Source organism: Macrotis lagotis, chromosome 3, assembly GCF_037893015.1.
Source record: "Macrotis lagotis isolate mMagLag1 chromosome 3, bilby.v1.9.chrom.fasta, whole genome shotgun sequence".
NCBI classification, from domain to species: Eukaryota; Metazoa; Chordata; class Mammalia; order Peramelemorphia; family Peramelidae; genus Macrotis; species Macrotis lagotis.
The window spans coordinates 115,442,094-115,462,906 of record NC_133660.1 but is presented as its reverse complement, the minus strand read 5'-3'; the positions used below and the strand labels follow the sequence as shown (position 1 = coordinate 115,462,906).

Below are 20,813 nucleotides of genomic sequence, written 5' to 3'. Positions count from 1 at the left end.
CAGCAGAGCTTGGAATCTTAACAGCTAAAGGAATACTGACAGCCACTCTACTAATTTCTATTCAACCTTCAAAATAAAAAGTTAGTTCCCAGAAAGTGATAGTAACCTTTGCAGTTACTTGCAAGGGGATTCAGAAATCATCTAGTGAAACCTATCCCTGCACAATCAACTCTTTTAGACAACAATGATAATAACAACATCAATAAAGGATGACAAAAATAATAGCAGCTATCATTTATATAGCACTTTTAAGTTGCAAAAACTTGACAAATATTCTCTCATTTCATCCTCACAACAAGCCTGAAAGGCAATATCTTATGATTATCATCTTTTTTACAGATGAGGAAACAGAGGTTAGGTAACTTGGCCCATGTTGTACAGTAAATGTGGGGGGCAAGACCTACAATCTCCCTGCCTCCAAATAGCCACTGAGCTACCTAGCAGTCTCTTTTCAAAATCTTTACACAGAAATCATCCAGTCTCTGCTTAAAAGATTCCCTTTGGGGATAATAAATTCATTACATTTGGGGCAGAAATTCACATTAAGCAAAACTACTTCTCCACGTGGCTCTTGCCTGACTTATACCTTTAACTTTTGTCTAGGATCTAACAAAGTACAAATTCAGAAATATGAGTTCATACATACACACATACACATACATACATACATACATACATACATATATACATTCTACCAAGTTCTGCCAAGGCTACTCTTAAACTTAGGTAAGGAAAGAAAGTTTGTGAAATTATCTTCACTGCTCTAAAGTACAAGCTATTGTCAGAAATTAAAATCAAAGTTATGAAAAGGTAAAGAAGGGAATGTTAAAGAACAGTTCGAGAAATTATTCCAAATTCCATCTCGAAATGCTTCTAACTATCCCCCCCATCAGCACCCTAGAAAATTGCTATAGGTATAACATTTCAAGCACTACTAATTCAAGGCAAGTTATTTGAATTCCTATGAGCCTTTGTTGTTGTTCAGTGGTTTCAGTTGTATCCAACTTTTTGTGACCCTGTTTGAAGTTTTCTTCACAAAGGCACTGGAATGTTTTGCCAATTCCTTCTCCAGGTCATTTTACAGATGAGGAAACTGAGGCAAACAAGGTGAGGTGGTGTGCCTAGGCTCACCCATGCAGTAAGAGTCTGAGCTCAGATTGGAACTCAGACAGCTGAATCTTCCTGACTCCAGGTCCAGCACTTTATCTATTATGTCAATCAGCTGTTCTAATGAGCCTAAGCACATAACAAAGTAATTTGTAGATAGCACATTCTTAATATTATTTGTTAGTATAGCAAATATATGAAAGATATTTCCAAATGTACTTGCCAAAGTGATTATTAGAAAAATCATTGTGGCAAATGAGAAAAGAATATAGTTCCCCCTCATATGATCTCTCAGTTCAATTTCTCCTAATTTGAGATCCATACTAATATTTAACATACTTACATTAATATCTACATACAAAGTGGTAAGGAGATGTGAAGTAGATTGGCAAAAGCACCAAATCTGGAGTCAAATGAACCTTCTTGGATTCATATTCTATCTGTAAACTGTATATTCTTGAAAAGTTGTTTCTCTAGGGTTGTTTCCTCATTTGTAAAAATGAACATTCACAGTTCATTTTAGCTTTAAACAGGCTCTAGAAGAATAATGGCCTTAACTCCCAAGATGTCTACAAACATTTGACAACTTAATTAAACAGCTAAGAGGCAAAGTAAAAAAAGAGCATAGGACTTGAAGTCAGACAGAACCAAGTAAGAATTGCTAGTGATGTGACCCAGGGCAAGTCACTTTAACGTATGCCTGCCTCAGTTTCCTCAATTGCAAAATGAGGATCTACCTTACAGGATTGTTGTAAGGATCAATTCAGTTATATATGAAGGATTTTTTTTGCAAGTGTCAAACAATCAATAAATGCTAGATATTATAAATGCTAGCCATTAAATGCTTGCTTGAAATAGCTGGGTGTGTTTTCAGAAAATGTTTAGAGTATTCATTATTTAAGATCCTTTTCAGAAATAGTACCAGTCATAGGACATTCTTCTGTATAAAGACACTTCCCTTGTAATATATGATTGTGCATTAATTAAGTGCTAAATAAATGATTATCAAATACAGACTTATTATGCAATGATCATTTCTACAGAACAAAACATAAGTTGCAGATCTTCTAAGAGAAAACAAATTAATTACATGAGGACAAAGAATCACAAAAATGAATCCATCAAGAGTTCTAAATCTCATGAAAAATTCCCTTACCTGTGGACCAAAAAAGGAACTAGTTATACTGATATATTCAATATTAAACTGGAAGGATTAGAAATATCAAGTTTTAATTTCTAAAATGATTCTCTTACTCAAGCTAACAGAGTGATTATTGATCCAGACTTCTCATTGGTATTATCTCCCACTTCTTCATCCAAAATGAACATACACATTTTGAAAAAAGAAAAAAACAAAAGTGTTAGTATACACAGGGGCTCACAAGTGGCTACAGAAGACCTTTTGCATTTGCTTCATAATAAATAATACAAAGAAGGCTTTCACCGTCCTCTTCTCTATCTCTGAACCTGTCCTACACCAACTGACATTTCAGATCCTCCCAATACAACCCACTCTATGCACCTAAGACTATGTCAGAAGAACAGGGCTGATCCAGTCATCTAAATATTCTTCTTTTGGGGTAAAGATGCCTTGATCCCAGACCTGAAACTTAAAAAAAAAAAAAAAAGGAATTCCCCAATATAGATGATATTTTTCAGTCACAAGCAGATCATCTTTTTATGTGCAAATTTTTGTCTCATACACAAAGAAAAGAAAGAAAAAGACTTAAGTAAAGTCTTAAGACTAGGTATAAATAGGAAAAAACCTGAAGAAAGCAAAAATGGGAGAGCCAATTTCAAGTTAAGTTTGCTCTAACTTCTATGTAACTCCAGATGAATGGAGATGTCAGTTCATTTTAAAATTAATATCTTTCATATTAACCCCTTAAATAATTGATTCAATGATTCCTTTGTAGATATTAAACTAGGTTCCTCGGCTAGTAAAATTTTTTTAAAAACCCTCTGAATTAAAAGATTATATATGACTAACTCTTTTCCTGGAGAGAGGGGGGAAGGCAATCAGGGTTAAGTGACTTGTACAAGGTCACACAAGTACTAAGTATCCTGAAATCAAATTTGAACTCAGGCCCTTCTGACTACAAGGCCCGTGCTTTAGTCACTGTACTACCTAGCTGTCCCCCTCACTAATTAAGTCTTGATGTAGCCTTCTGAAATACAAAAATGGTAAGTATTTATAAATCAACCAACTAATGTACTTTATTGACTATCTACTTTGTACAAGGTATTACACTAGTAATACAATAGGAGGGATGGATATAAGAATTCCTGCTTAAGAGGCTGACATATTTATGGGTACTAAACAATGTAACAGTTGGGCAGTACAATGGATAGGATGCTGAACTTCAGAGTCTGTAAGACCTGAGTTCAAAGCCAGCCTTAGATACTTTGTTGTTGTGTGAACTTGGGTAACACAATTTAGTTATGTCTGTCTCCAGTTTCCTTACTTGTACAACAGGGATACCAACAGTGCCTATTTTACAGGGTTGTTGTAGGAATAAAAAAAAAGAACATGTTGATAAAAGTGCTTTGCTAGTCCCGTTAGAAAAAAAAAAGGAGAGTGAAAAATTATTCAACTTGCAAACAAAAAAAAAAAGATTGGGGGAAGCTGGGTAGATGGGATAGATAAAGCACCAGTCCTGGAAATCAGGCACCTGAGTTCAAATCTGACCTCATTAGCTGTGTGATCTCAAGCAAGTCACTTAACCCTACTGCTTTGCAAAAATAAAAAAACAAAACATAAAGATTGACCTAAATTAAAAAAAAAAGATTATCAGAAGACTTTTTTTTAAGTATCATGATGATAAAAATGAAAGCAAAATTTAAAGAAACAGAAAAGTGATAATAGAAAAGCAGGTCTGAAACATCATGGACTAACACTAATAAATTCTTTGCAAGTGAATGCCTAAGCAATATGTACTTCATGGGTGTATAGATGGGGACCAGGAATACAGTAGAGGGGGGAATGTGTTGATATACTCTTAGCAAGTTTATAGGTGAATAGGTAAGGAAAAATAACCCCTAAAGTCTCTTGGTAAAGAAATGACCAGGAGAGATATCCAATTAAAAAGACTGAAATTGAGGAAATGATGGCTTTTGTCCTTCATTCTCAAAAAAGACCATGACATCCAGGAATGATGACCAAGAATTGGATATGAGTGTGGGGGGATGGGATGTGTGGCCAGATGGCCCTGGACATGAAATAATTAGGGTTGAGTGACTTTCCTAAGGTCATACAGCTGCTAAATATCAACTGTCTGAGGCTAGATTTGAACTCCTGTCCTCCTGACTCAAAGGCCAGTGCTCTATCCACTGCATCACTGAACTATCCCTAACTGGACATATAAAGTGCTAGGTTAACTGGGTTTAAATCTGGAGGAAATTTATGATGTGTGTTATCCTGTCTCAAGAGAAAATAAACTGGAGCTCCAGTGGGAAATTGGGATGCAGAAGGGTAGGAGATCATGAACTTAAAGAAGAGATTATATGGCATATGGAAAGGAGGATGATCATTGGGAAGAAAAGGGGATAGAATTGGACTGCTAGTTCAACATGAACCTAAAGTTTAATAAGTCAACCAAAAAAATCATAATAAAAATCTTAGGCTGAACTGAGAAGCAGTATACAGAACTAGAGAGTTACTTTTCTGTTCAAATTAAATTTCAATATTGTGTACAGTTTTAAGTACTACTTTTTAGGAAGGAGATAGAGAAGCTTAAAAGAATTCAGGTATTTGGGATGGCCAAGATTATTAAATAGCATGCCTTATGAAGATTAGATAAAGGGAATGAAGACATTTAACTTGACTGATACTCTGTAAGATACAGAGGATTTTCATATGGGAAAGGATTTGTCCTGGGCTCTGATAAGCCAAAATTAGAAATAATGAGATGAAGTTTCAAGGAGTTGGTTTAGATATAAAGAAATAATTCCTAAAAGAGAGGAGATAATGTCATATAGTGGAAAGAGCATTAGATTTTAATCAGAGGACTTCAGTTCAAATACTGGTCCCTATTTGTTATCTGTAGGATAATTCATGGGAACCAACCTTCCTCTTCCTTGACTCCACTGGAAATCTCAAAAAAAAAAACCCCGAAAAGGTAGGGCTCAGTCTCAACTCAGTTTTCTAAGTGCTAGCTCTGAGTTCTTTCCACCAGACCACACTGACTCTTCAAAAAAATTATACTTTAGTTTCAAAAGAAAGTTGCTTTCAGGTTCTCAGAAGACACTTAGTAAAATGGTTTGTATATTTTAACAGATTTTACCTTTACCTTCTCTGCTTTCCCAATTTTCCTCCTTGTTGAGGTATAAATAAGCAGTAATAATGATCAACAAAAATTTCTATTGAAAATGAATATACAAGAATGCTTATTAACTGAATTATCAAACATATTATCAGTGTCAAAATTCTGGGTTGTAAAGTCTAAAGACAAGTCTAATTATTCAACAAAGAAAGAAGACAACCAACCAGGATGAAGAATCCAAAATTGAGAAATGATTTAGTAAATAGAATATTGATTACTTCCTATACTTACTATGTGCAAAAACATTTTTATTTTAGATGATGACCTAGACACAAAACTCCTTAATTACTAAGACACCCCCACTAAGAAACTGTAACAACAACAACAAAACATTCAACCCAACTTCCCTGATACACAATAAAATGTTCATGAAATAATTTCCAACCGAATTTGTTCTCAAAGGAAATTTAACCCTTTCCATAATAATAATTAATATTATAATATGGAATTTAAAGAATTACAAAACTTTCCCAAAAACAATTCTGGGAAGCAAGTATTATTCCCTTTTTCATATAATGAAATTATGGGTTAAATGACTTGTCCACAGAGCTAGTATTCATGCTTAGATTTCCTCTCTCCAAATGAAGAGACCTAGAGTCAAGCATAGCTCTGGGAACCTGAATAAGTCAATTAACCTTGGAGTCCCAGTCTCTTTAACAGTTAAATGAACACCATAGTACCCAGCTCACAAGGTAGTTTGTGAAACTCAAACAAGTTTTAAAGCATTATTATATATTTATCATTATATGAATGGATAGTTGAACAAATAAAGTATTTATTAAAGGCGTTCTATGAACAAAAAACTAAACTAAGTACCTAAAATAGAAAAGTAAGACAATCCTTTATTTCAAGAAGCCCACATTCTAACAGGGAAGATAACATACATATGGAAGACTTCCTCTGGAAACTCCCAAGAGCCTTCGTGTAGAATGGCAAACCAGATGTAATGCCTTTTCCTTAATGTCACTTCCAGTGATAACATATTAGTTTCTGATGTTGATGAACCATTCGACAGTGCCAAGTACTTCTGGTTCATCACTAGCTGTGGCTTGCAGCACTGCAGGAGCAACTACCAGCCTGTATCTCCACAGGGGCTGCTTTCAAGGAAGATGGCTGAGGGTACTGAGCTGGAATCATGCTATGCCCAAAGTTCTTGGTTTCAAGGTTGTTGTTTCCATCGGGATTCAAGGCTGGGCTGTTGTCTCCATCATGATCCAAGGAGAGATGGTAGTCAAGGAGGTAGTAATAGTTTTGACTTGTCTGGTCTTTGTGCCTCCTTTATCTCTTCTCTCTCTCACTCAAGCTGGCTTTCCTGCCCTGTGTATGTCACTTGGTTGACACTTGGTAAGGATTCCTGGCCCATTCTCCATAGAAGATAGCCTTCTGAATGACAACTGTAAGGGCCCCCTTCTCCACAAGAGGTATTTATGTGGACGATGGCTGTAAAAGCTGAGCTGAAAGCAAGAGAAGTAGTCTGAAGAGCATTGTTACTACCGGGGCTCCTGTGCCTATCATCTGATCTAATCCCATTCATTCCACAGATGAAGAAATTGGGTCTCAAGAAGTTAAGTAATTCACCCAATGTCAAGAAACTATTTATTGGAAACCAGGTCCATAGCATGTCTTCAAATCTTCAAGCCTGGTGGTAAAATCAGTCCTACACTTCTGCTTCCTAAACCTAGTTTGAAAAGTCAAGGAAATTTTTACCTATATTTGATAAATTATTAAATTCCATTTAAAATGAGGCAACACCAAACAAATCTCATCAGATCTGCAAGTATTAAAAATAAAAGTAATAATTTAATCTACAACTTGAACTAACTGTTCAATACTCAAAAACATATTTGCCCAATCCCAGTTTCTCTTTGAGGAGCCATGAACAATAAACAGAGGAAACAGAGAAAAGGTAGAATTGGGGGTAGGGGAATATTATATGTCATCTAATTATTTTTGCATGGTGAGAAATATATGCTTGGGGGGTAGTATATTCAACAGTGTAATATGAAGGCCATAGAAGATATGGAAAGAGCCTCTATTCTTATTCCAAGAAAAAACACTGAAGGTGCCAATGAAAGTACCATGGATTTTGAATCAGAAAAACTGTAAAATATTCAGTTTGATGTGTAGCCCACAACAAATCACTTCAACTTTTTTTTTAGGTGTTTTTTTTTTTGCAAGGCAATGGGGTTAAAGTGGCTTGCCCAAGACCACACAGCTAGGTAACTATTAAGTGTCTGAGGCTGGATTTGAACTCAGGTACTCCTGACTCCAGGGCTGGTGCTCTATCCACTGCACCACCTAGCTGCCCCCTCACTTCAACTTTCTGAATCCCAATATTCTTACCTATAAGGAAAATAAACCCAGAAACTATATGAAAACAATTTTAAAAAAACTTCACAAAAATAAAATCAGATCTAAATATTAGAAAAATGTCAATTGCTTGTGGGTAGGCAGAATTAATGAAAATGACAATTCTACCTAAATTAAATGATTTATTCAGAGTCAAATCAATCAAACTGCCAAAAAAGTTATTTTATAGAGCTAGAAAAAAAAGCAACATAATTCATCTGGAGAACAAAAGGCAAGAATATCAAGGAAATTAATGAAAAAAATGTAAAGGAAGGTAGCCTAGTCATATCCAAAACTATATTATAAAGCAGCAGTCATCAAAACTGTTTGGTACTGGCTAAGAAAGTGATGGATCAGTGGAAAAGATTTGGTACAAAAAAAACCTAATAAATGACTATGGTAATCTACTGCTTGAGAAACCCAAAGATTCCAGTTTCTGGGTAAAAAGTCACTATTTGACAAAAACTACTGGGAAAAGTGAAAAATGGTATGCCAGAAATTAGGCATAGATCAACATCTCACACCCTATAATAAGATAAGGTTAAAATGGGTACAGGTACAGGAATTTATCATAAATGGTTATAACATAAAACAATTCAAGGAATAATTTATCTGTCAAAATGATGGAAAGAGTAGGAATTTATGACCAAACAAGAGAGAGAATATTATAAAATGCAAACTGGATAATTTTGGTTACATTAAATTAAAAAGTTTCTGAACAAATACAACCAATGCAACAAAGATTAAAAGTAATTTGGGAAACAATTTTTACAGTTAGTGTTTCTAATAAAGATCTAATTTCTAAAATATATAGAGAACTGAGTCAAATTTAAAAGAATATAAGTCATTCATTCCTCAACTGATAAATGATTAAAGGCTATGAGCAAGCAGTTTTCAGATAAAAAAAATTAAAGCTATATATAGTCATATAAAAAAATGTTCTAAATCAAACTATTAATTAGAGAAGTGTATATTAAAATAACTCACTGCTCACTTCATTCAGCATCAGTTCATTCAAGTCTTTCTAGGCTTTTCTGAAGGTACCATCTTATACCTATGAGATTGGCCAATATGACAAAAAAAAGAAAAATGATCAATGTTGGAAGGGATGTGTAGGAAAACTGGGTCACAGATGATGGAGTTGTGAACTATTCGAGCAATAAAGAATCATTCTCAAAGAGCAATAAAACTGATCATACCCTTTGACCCAGCAATACTACTACTACTAGATTTATATCTCCAATAGATGATTAAAAAGGGGAAAAAACCCATATGTACAAAAATGTACAGAAATGACCAAACAAAATGTGGTATATGAATGTTATAGTGTATCACTGTTCTGTAAGAAATTATGAATGGGCTGACTTCTGATAAATCCAGAAAGAAATGAATGAACTGATGCTTAGTGAAGTGAGCAGAACCAAAAGAATATTATAAATATTAACAGCCATACTGTGTGGTGATCAACAGTTCTAAAGGACTTATGATAGAAAATGCCATTCACACCCAAAGAAAGAAATATAGAGATTGACTGCAGATTAAAGTATCCTATTTTCAATTTTTAAAATTTGTTTTAATGCTTCATTTTCCCCTTTTCTTCTGATTCTTCTTTCACAATATGAATCATATGGAATATGTTGAACATAGTTACACATGTTTAAACAATATCAGATTACTCTGTCAAGGGAAGGAGAGAGAGAAAAAGGGGGTAAGGAGAAAAATGGAGAACTCAAAATCTTACAGAAAAATGAATCCTGAAAACTTTTAGTTGGAAAAATAAATTTAGAATTTTTTAAACAGATAAAAAGTGAGAAATAAAAAATAAAAAAGGAAAATAAAACTAGAAGACCTCTAAGTTTCACTCCAGCTCATTTGAAGTTATGTCTTTCAAAACCTTAGATTACCTAGAGTCTTATCTTTCATTCTTAGAATCTCTTATTTCCACAGTCAACTCAAGTGCTATTTACTTACTACATGAGAGTTTCCTTGATTCATTCCCTTTACTCTCAAAAGTGTTCACTATCTCTAACCCATATAGTATTTATTTTGTTCTTACTTTGAATATATTTATATGGTTATCTGTCTTCCACAAAAGAATAAAAGCTCCCTGAAAGTAAGAAAGCCAGAACCAAGCACAGTATATACTATCAAAGCACATAAAGGTTAGTGGAGCAAATTATACTATTTAAACACATGCTTAGACCTAGACATTTTTTTTAAAAATCTAGAGTCTTTTAATGAGGGAACAATTAAATTGTTTAAATGACACATTACGACAGAGAAATTCTGATTCATGATTTATGATACAAGACAAACACAGTACCCTAATGAGAAAAATAAGGTAATACAGCTGTTTTATCTCTACTTTGAGATCTACAAGCAAACCAAAATGTAATGTTACTAGCAGGGAAAAAAAAAGTACCTTCATCTTGAACCAAACAAATTTATCTTGGACACAGATGCCAAAGAGATCTAATTTCATTGTGTAAGAGAGAAAATTTGAAAGAGCTCCTTACCTATGCTTGAAAGCTAGGGCTCAGGGTATTTGTCACCTTATATCTTTTCTTGTATCTGACCTTCAGACTTAGGTCTGATGTAATTCCAAGTCAGGATGCTACATCTCAAGTTTTATAAAGGAATGAAGAGAAGTTGGAGAAGGAAAAAACCACAACTTTAGCATTGTTATACTTCAACTCTGCCTAATATAATAATATAAGCAGATTAAAAAGACTTTCAGGTTATTTGCAAATTTATGCAACTATAGAAAGCTGGCTAACCTTCCCTCAAAAAAAAAAACAAAATTACTTCTTTCCTAGTTTAAAATATGTAAAGTCTCCAAAGTATCAGTTTCCTTTCAGCAAAATATTCTCACTAAGAAAGCCTAATGAATTAATTGTAATACAGTTATGAGGAAAACAAAAATATTGTCCTCAAAAATGTTAGGAAGACAAATTTTAACATCTTATTTTTGATATTTCAATAAATTTAATTATTCTTCTGACAATTTATAAATGAAATTCCAGTGATTCTTTGACACCTTTGATCTTTACAGATACTATATTATATTTTCTTCCCCCTTAGAAATAACTATTTCAGTCCTGTTGATACTTCTATTATATATGTTCTATTTCTGAGAACCAATAAACAAATATTATTAATACAGAAAATATAGCAGTAGACTCAAGGGGCAACTCTCTGAACCAAATACAATGTGTCCAATATTATGCTGGAGTTCTCATTATAGCAGGAGAATGAAAGATTCTAAAACTCTGAACTTTTAGCTAACTATCATTGGAAAGCAATATCTTGAGGAAGATATCTAATCAATTAAAAAATTCTAATCTACTAATTTAATCTATAATTTTAATCTAAATTAAAACAAATCAAGTTAAAGAACCAAGAAATGGGCAAGTTTGTCTTGTAATGTTCCACCCTTTTCTATGAACTCTAATTCTTAAAATTACTGGGTACCTAGTTCAAATTCTGCCTCAGACACTTAATAATTACCTAGCTATGTGGCCTTGGGCAAGCCACTTAACCCCACCGCCTTGCCAAAAGACCTTAAAAAAATAAGACTTTACTTAGGATATTATCACATATGAATTAATAAGGTCCCCAAGGAGAAATTTAATATTTTAAATATAACTTAATTTTGTCTAACATTAATAAAACAGTATCTGAGCCCTCTCACCCTTAAAAAAGAGCAACAATACATTTATTTCTAGCAGTTACACTTTCTAGTAGTTTTAGGTCAAGCTCAAAAATAATTTTATAGTATACTGGAAAAGCATGTAGTATGCTGGAAAAATCAGGAAGTGCTGATAAAACATTAAATTACAAAATGCTCAACAGTTGAAATGCTAGAGAAAAAAACTTAGATCAAATGCAAAGCTGCCTAAAAACCTTTTAAATAATTAATAGTTCATCACCATCAAAATTTGAGCAGAAGAAATGATCAAAATCAAATTAAATTAAGCAAGGGTTGTTGACTTGTGTCAGATCCCTTACATGAATCTAAATTTTTATACGTATATACACATACATATGCATATATATTGTTTGTACATACATAAAATAAAAAATGATAAAGAAAACTAGTTTTTATTGAAATAAAGTTCATCCAAGTTCATAGACTCCTTGAAAGCTCTGTATGATCCCTTAAGGATCTGAAGAAAACCTCCATTTGATTCATGTAGACAATTTATAAGCAAGAAGTGGCTAAAAGATATATATCAAAGGACATGTCACATGTGTGAGTACAGACCCCTTGTGTGATCAGTGTGAAGTTCAATAGGTTGATAGCCCAAATAATCCACTCTACCAATGAAGATACTAGAAAGGTCCTAAAGGGCTCTTAAATTTGGCCATTTCCTTTGTGGATGATCTATAGAAGAATACAAACAATAATCACCCAGAATTTAACATGGATGGCTGTGAATTGTAATAGTGAAAGGAATATTAGAACTGAATTGTAAAATTCAGGAATTACTATAAAAGTGAAATTAGTTTAGCTAAATTGTCTCGTCATGAGCTACAGGGTTGACTTTGACATCAGACCACCTAGTACCCTTTCTAACTTGTGTGACCTGAAGCAAATCATTTCTAATCTGAAATATGAAGAAAGTGGCAAGATGATATCTAATGTTGCATTCTGTTCTAAATGATATGAAATTTTTAAACCCAGTCCTAAACGGTCACTTTCACCTCATACTTTTTGATCTCATCATCTTTACTCCTTTTCAGTCATACTCTACCTCACAACCTTAAACTCTAAAATTTATCTTTTCTCATTGATCACAACTTCCATTTGTTCCCCTTTCTTTTGCCACTTCATACAACCTAGTCTGCAGTTTAATGAGCTTTTCAAAGACACTTTTAAGAATCCTAGAATCCCTCAATTCTTTGTCCATCCTCTACAACCAACAAAACCCAAGTTACTGGGGTTTTTTATTTTGCCTTTTTTCATTTTCATAAGATAATGGGGTTAACTGACTTGCACAAGGTCATACAGCTAAGTAAGTATTAAGTATCTGAGGCCTTATTGGAACTCAGATCCTCCTGACACCAGGACTGGTGCTCTAATTACTGTGCCATCGAAGCTCCCCCTCCCCCCAACGTTATTAAGAAATAAAGCAGAAAAAAAACCAACTGGAAAACCTACAAACTCATGATCACTTCAGTTTTCCTACCCTTAGTACTCTCTAGTCTATCCTCAAATCATTGCTTTGCAGCTGTTTGCCCTTCATTTTCTAGGCAGATCAATGATATCATGAGGTACTTTGACTAATGAGAGCTAAAATCATCAGCCTCACTCTCACATCCATTATCATTAAAGTCCAGGAACAAGGCAAAAGTCAAGATGCCCAATAATGGCCTGAGAGTCAATAGTTAATAACTCTGGCATCTCCCAGACCCAGCAAAGTTTGACAGAGGCTGCTGCAAACACTGTCATGTCTGCTAGAACAAATGGTTCTCATCCATCTATTTTGCTGTAAGAAATCTTCACATCCTTGGAATGAAGTGACTCCCTGACTCCCTAACTCCCCAACAGGTTTGAGGCTTATTAGTTACCCTAAAGTCAATTTGATAGGGTGTGGCTGTCATACAAAACACTAGCTTCTTAGAGCCACAGATGAGAGTTAAGTGCTAGGGAGATGCCAAAGGATGATGAAAATGGCCTAGTCCTCCTCCAACCCCCCCCAACCACACCTCACAAGAAGCTTTTCAATGAGTTTGTCCATAATCTCCAGTGTCAAAAATGACTTCCCAAGCTATCTAGTATTGCCCCTATTTTCCACTCTTTAAAGCTCATTAGCCTACCACCCAGTCCACCTCCACCTAGAAGCCTATCACTTGTTTTCTAATTCAATCAACAAACTTTTAAGTGTTTGTGCAAACTATAGTGGAAGAAAAAGCCCTCAGGAATTCTCTTTCCTCAAAAATACCAACTTAAAATAGCACTCTATCAGAGGATCTAGAATGGATATAGTTCAACCCTAATTAAGTAAACTAAGAAATAAAAAATGATCCAGCAACTTGAAGTCCCTGAAGTTCATTATGAAACATCAAGAGAAACAGAAAAATAAGTAATGAGAAAAGTATATTCAAGGTAAGAAATATAAAAGGAAAAAATCTATTGAGTTATGAAGGATCATGATTTCTAATTTTAGCAACAGTACATTTAAATCCATCTTCAATTGGTTCAGGATAAGTAAGTCACTTAAGATAAATCACAGCAAATAGGAGATGACTGGGAGAGAGACTATTGTCTAAAATTATAATAAAAAGCAATGAGAAATGATTTTTAATGCTCATAATCAAATTTTGAAGGAATAATGCTATTGCATAAAATGAGACAATTGTCAGGGATTTTAATCAGGAGGCAAATGTATTTATTGAGACATGTAACATTGTGGTAGATGTTAGTGCATTCATGAAGTTTAAAACACATTTTTCAAAGAATTTACAACTCAGTTAGAAAGACAATGTATGTATAAAGAAAATAACTACCAATGTAATGAAGTATCAAAGTCCAAAATGAGTTCTACAGTATTTCAGAAGATAGATATTTCAGGGGCCAGTCAAGTAGTGAGGAATTTTCAGAGAAAATCTTGGTATATGAGTATGATTCATATGGGGAGAAATCATTGAATAATGGCTTTCTGAAATCTTGAGCAGATAGAGCACTAATAAAATCAAAGCTGCCAAAATCAGAAGGAAAGCAGAAAGCTGGGAAATAACCTTCACAACCAGAACATCTGATAAAGTCTCAATACTAAAATATATAGAGAATTGCATCAAATTTATATGGTTACAAGTCATTTCCCAACTGGTAAAAATGGACAAGGATAAGAATAGACAGTTTTCAAATGAAGAAATTAAAGCTATATACAATACAGAAGAAAAAATGTTCCAAATCATTATTGATTAAAGAAATACAAATTAAAACAACTCTGAGATATCACCTCACAACTATCAGATTGGCTAAGATGAGAAAAAGGGAAAATGATCAATGTTGGAGAGGTTGCAGGAGGATTGGGATGTTAATGCATTGCTGATGAAGTTGTGAAATGATCCAACCATTCTGGAGAGCTATAATGGAATTATGCCCAAAGAACAATAAAACTGTTCATTCTCTTTGACTCAGCAATTCCAATTCTAGGCCTATATACAGAAGAAATCATAAAAAAAAAAAAAATGGAAAAAGTACCACTTGTTCCAAAATATTCAAAGCAGTTCTTTTTGGAGTGGCAAAGAATTGGAAATTGAGGGGATGTCCATCAATTGGGAATGGCTAAACAAATATATATGAATAATATGAAGAAATACTATTATTCTGTAAGAAACTAAAAACAGTCAGACTCTTCCGATGAATGGAATGAGTTACAGGATCTGATGCTGAACACAGGGAGCAGAACCAAGAGAACAATGTACACATTAACAAACATTATGAGATGATCAACTTTGGAAGCAGTTCCTCTAAGCAATGCTGAGAACTAGGGCAACCGTATTAGACCAGCTATGGACAAAACCAACAAAAAAAAAAATCTCTTATGTATCTCTTTCCCTTAGTCCTCATTCCTCATACTGAAAATGACTAATCTGTAAATGTTTATCACAAATATGTATGTACAAAGTTAACCTGACTGTTCATCACTGAGGGGGAGGGTGGTGGGAAGGGAAGATGGAAGGAAATTTTGTAACTTAAAAATATACATATGCATATGGATGAATGTTGAAAAACTTTCATAACATGTATTTGTAAAAATAAAATAGCAATAAAAAAAAGAATTATAGTTACTTAGGCAGATTTTTCTACAGACTATGAGCCTAAACTTCATTTGGGAAATGACACAAGTGTTTTTAAGGATCTTTATTTAACAGCAAAATTTTTCTGGTAATAATTAATATATATTAGCAGTATATAACAGCAAGGGATGCTAATCTGTAAGAGAATGAAAATAAAGAGCAATGGAGAGCTACGTAGTAGGGATGAATGGTTTTCAATATTATTACCAATGAAGAACTGGTATTACTCAAATAAATATCTGGCTACCAAAATACTTATACTGTCCATATATTAAGAGCAAAGATACCTGTACTCAAGGAATATTCAAGAAAGCTAGAGGAAGATCCCTGTGGAAGATTTACATAACTATATGACCTAAGAAGTCATGACGGGTTGTGATTTGTACCAATGAAGGGTATGAAAACCATCTAAGAATTAAAGTATAGATATTTCATTTTCACCACTAAAAATAAAATTCCTTAAGGTCAAGGAACTTATCAGATACCAAATCTCCCTCAGTGCCTAGAAAAGCATAAAATACAATGTGTCTATACGAATGAACCCAAATTTGCCTTCACAATTTAATCCTCTATGGGAAATATTGCCAAGGGTTTCTGTTAATATTTTTTTTTATAAAATTAGTTCACAGATTGGGTAAAGATAGGTTTTATTTATTAATGGGCCGCTTTGAACCCAAAATGCATTTTCTAAATGTGAGTCAAGACTCTGGGCCAGCAAACAAAAGACTATTTAAACCACAATGTAAATGAACTACAGGACTAGTAAATCTAGCCTGAGATCTGGTTCCTGGAAGATGCAGCCATGTGGTACACAACAGAGGAAAACCAAGAATTTCCCCTACTTTTCAGGTACAAGGTAGGCCCTAAGCAAAATTTCAAAATATGTTAAGTTTGTCTTTGTTATCCTCAGTTTTTCCTCTTCTGTATCTCTTTGCCCCATTACTCCCACAATACAGTGTAAATTCCCCACTTACATCAGTCAACATGTTTATATGATGATAAATTAGTTTTCTGAATTTTTCAAATTAAAACTTTCAAGTTAAAAAATTTTTAAACTAACTTTACTTTGCACTTTCCATAACTGCCATGAGCATTATCTATACTGTTATTTATAACTACATAAAAAATATCCATTATATCATTGATAAAAACAGTATATGACAAAAATGCAAGCAGATAATATAAATCTAATGAGTTCTGGTTAAAAATCTTAAATGACAATTTTTTTAGGAGCTATACTGGCAATATTTAAAAACTAAAGTAATTTTCCATTGTTGAACACTTAGCGACTATCTTTTTTTAAAACATTCTTCTGAAGCACATTTCTTTTTGTTTGTTTTGGCCCAAGCTTCTCAAAGAGACACGCATTCTATTGAGAGGTTTTAAGAAAAGTTTAACAAGTTAATATATCAGAAAAGTTGTTCTACCTATGAAAACATCAAGCCAGCAGGGACCAATAATACTATCAAAATATCTAACAGAAAGTTCTAATATTAAATCAAAGACAGTCATAGTAGCAATAATAATAATAAAATTCAATCATATGTAAATTATGGTTGATTTTGTGTTGAGTTTTAAGTATAAGTTAAGCAGTATGCACACTATATTTCATGTAGTAAATCTTCATACAATATCAAGAAGAGTTGTACTATACCAAACCAGGAGATGTGTTTTCAATTTTCAAAATATACATACATTTACTAAGTAATAAGAACTGAAAGAATGAAAATGTCTATTCAATCATATCAAAGGCAGGTAATATCAACATTTTATGAAGAAAAAATGTGTGTGAGGGAGGAATTACCCAATTTTTCTATAAATCTATTGTATATTGATGTCTATAAATCTATTATAACACTACTATGTCAAACAAAAATCCTATCCTGATTCAATAAAGTACTACACCTTTAAGTGTCCAACAGTTTCAAATCAACTCTAGGCTGAAATCACAACATCCATTAGTGTGTTGCACAGTTCAGAGCAAGCAAGTGGTTGTCAGTGCAGCCAGTAAATCACCTGATCCTATTACAAAATCAATTACTGCAGCGCATTCCCATTGCTACACCATCCGATGATGACAAAATGATATTGGATAGCTACTGCAAGGTCAAGAAAACTGCTAAGAACATCCTTAAATTTATATCATTAGTTCCAAATTATAATGCATTTGATTTAACTATATATTTTGATTGAAATAAATCTACACAGTTACCTTTGGATGACTGGGGCACTCGATGGACAGTCTCTGTAACTGGTCTGATGTATGACTGCAAGAGAGCAGATCGGAGCAGCAGGTCGAACGGCCCAGCCTCTTCATGAAAGAAGAAATAATGCTGCAGCCACAGCCACACATTGACTTGCTCATCAGATGAATTTTCTCTTTAAGAAATCAGAACTGGTACTGCCCCATATATACTCAAAATTGGCTGACTGCCTCATTCTGCAGCTCCCTAAGCTGAAATAAACACTGCTAGACAGGAAAAAACAACAGTGATCTTCCAGATACCAGCTACAATCTCATCACCAAGAAAACTCAAGAAAAGCAGTCGCCTAGAGTCCTCTATGAAGGTAAGTTGCTTAGAGATTCCTAAGTGTTTTGTAGTATAATTGAAATACTTAATAAAATGAGTAAACTTATGATAAAATGCCCTGAAATTTCACTAATTACTTGCTTCTGTCCTACATCACTTTAAATCTGTTTGCTGATTCCTTCAGTTCAGGCTATCCAACCTGTTCCCTCTGTAAATGAACACTATTTCCACGACCAACAGGAATGAGCCTTACCCCTCCCTTGCCATATACACACTGTTCAAGAACAGCTCAATACCTGGAAAAGAACTGCTTGCTGCATTGCTTACAAAAATAACAGGCAGTGAATTATTGGATGGATTCTTTAACTTACCAATCAGAGCTGCTGACCTTTTATGACTCTACACTTCAAGAGACCTGCCAGATACTTGACTGTATTCAGAGTGACAAAGTAAGTGGCAACATTAACTTACTACATCTTTTAATTCCATTACTACTTTAAAAACATAGGAATAAAAAGAAAATTATGTACATCTAAAAAATGTGCCACTATAAAACTATGCATGGTGGAGGGAGAATTGGCAAGCAGTTGTTTTGAATATACATATATTTTAGACTACAGAAGAACTGCAAAATAAATTTATAAAATATCAATGCAAATAATGTGTAATGAAGCTACACAAGGAAGTAAAATAGAAAAGTATTTAAAGGAGGGAAAAAAAGAAATGCATAGGTACAGCTGGGCATGGATAGTATCTGTAACTATCAAACAGAACCAAGGAGTTTAGGTACTAAATATCACTACTTGTAAAACTAAATACTCTGTCTTAACTTTATCTAAAGAATCAAGATTAAAAAAGTAAAAAAAAAATAATAATAATTCTAGATAATTTAACAGAAGTAGTAAGAATATTATACATTTCCTTTAACCACTGGGAAAAAATATATAGTCATTTCCACCATCTACTTATGAGACATTACAATTTCCAGGGACCCAGAGTAACATTAATAAAAAATACTCTGTAAATTTATAAAGTAATTTTATTTCAAGTAAGTTTTACTTATTGGAACATCTTGTGGGTACCAACTGCCTGTGTTTTGTCAACAAATATCTCATATAGATAGATAGATAGATCGATAGATATAGATATAGATAGATATAGATATATAGATAGTTTAAAATTATAAGAAGGATGGCTTCATTTAAGATAAACAAAGGAAAAACTTCTCATATTCTACTGCATTGAAAGAAAGGTTCCTTATTTGTGTGAGACACTCTTTCCTTCCTTGATTTAAAGGTAAAACGAGCTAGTATTGCCTCTTCCTTCACCCCGTTATTGCCCTTTTCATATTCATGTTTTTTGTTAAATCAATTTTCAGTAGTACCTAAATAGAAGCATGTACTTCAAATGAATTTTTTTAAAAAGATCTTTCTTACATAAAGACTAGGGATACAAACAAGCAAAATAATGCAGTAACCTTTTACTTGCCTGCTGGAGGTACTGTCTGCTGTACAGAATTTTAAAACCTGATCTGCAGATGCAATTGGGCTGGTATTGCCAAGGACTCTTTTTCTATACTGCTTCTATAAGGCTTTTCATCAAAAGAGCTCATTTAGTGGAAAATTTAAAGTATTATCTGCAGAAACTTTTCATAATATTCAAGGTAAGTCCTAAAACTCAGATTGTTCTGTCACATTTTCAGATGCCTGTCAGACATATTAGAAAAGATCTTATTGTTGATATGCTTTTAAAAACATGCAGGATGGAGACTTGTAGAGAGAATCAAAAAATTACTATATAATTAATGTGCTAGTAAAACTAGGTAAAATATATGTTGCAAAAATACTCTCAGGTACAATAGCTATAATATTGAGTTTTTAGATTTATTATTGTTTGCCTGCATAAAACTTTTCATGCATGCTAATACTAACAAAACTATTAATATTTTTAGCTACATAATTTAAACACTTTCAAAATAAAAGTACAAAACAACCTAATTAGGAAATCAAAAGCATTGAATACTTGTGGACTATCCAGATTTTCAAACCCTAGAGTATGTTATAATAGGAATTAAATGTGACCAGTAAGGCTATTATTCATTATTTATGATTTTTTCCCTTTATGTCAGCTAATTTAATGTACTATTGATTCTCAAGATGCATCTAGATGGATCAAGAAGCAAACCAACTATATCACATACACAAGTGAAAGACTATCACAAAAACAAGTGCAAGATTATTTAGAAAAATAATGAAGTTTCTGCTAAAATTTTAGATATCTGTGAAGCAAATGTCAATGAATGCTGATGCATAATTATTCTTCAATAAAATATAAAAATTTTTGGATACATAAATTCATTCCATTGTTTTTAAAGTCCCAGGGGAAACAGAAAAATAAGAATAAAGAGAAAAGTACTAAAATGATTTTGCCTTCATTAGAGAAAAATGAAAATACTTTAACAACTGGAGAGAAGTGCTGAAAAATCTGCAAATAACAGACAATGGCTCATCTGGGACAAAGCAAATAATAATCAAGACTAAATTGATCTATTAGAACAGTCTAGACTGATGTTTCCTTTATGTATTAAAATATAATTTATAATTTCATTTCGATTGAATGGGGGGAAAAAATCCTCCTATGTTTGCACTTTACAAACATATCTAAGTTGTAACCAACTTTACAAAAGTTATGCTAT

General features: G+C 33.4%; 1 protein-coding gene across 4 annotated transcripts in view; it reads right to left on the bottom strand.

Moving 5' to 3' along the window:
* FBXW7 (F-box and WD repeat domain containing 7) overlaps window positions 1-20,411 on the bottom strand; it is a 127,966-nt gene extending 107,555 nt beyond the window's left edge. For 2 of the 4 annotated variants that reach the window (XM_074229130.1, XM_074229129.1), the window contains exon 1: window positions 17,800-20,411. Coding sequence is in view for 3 of the 4 variants with exons in the window: in XM_074229129.1 (XP_074085230.1) it covers window positions 17,800-17,952 (153 nt within the window). In the remaining variant the exon portion in view is untranslated. The remainder of the gene's footprint in view (window positions 1-17,799) is intronic. The other 2 variants (XM_074229133.1, XM_074229134.1) reach the window with 2 other exon arrangements.
* Window positions 20,412-20,813: the final 402 nt, after the last annotated feature.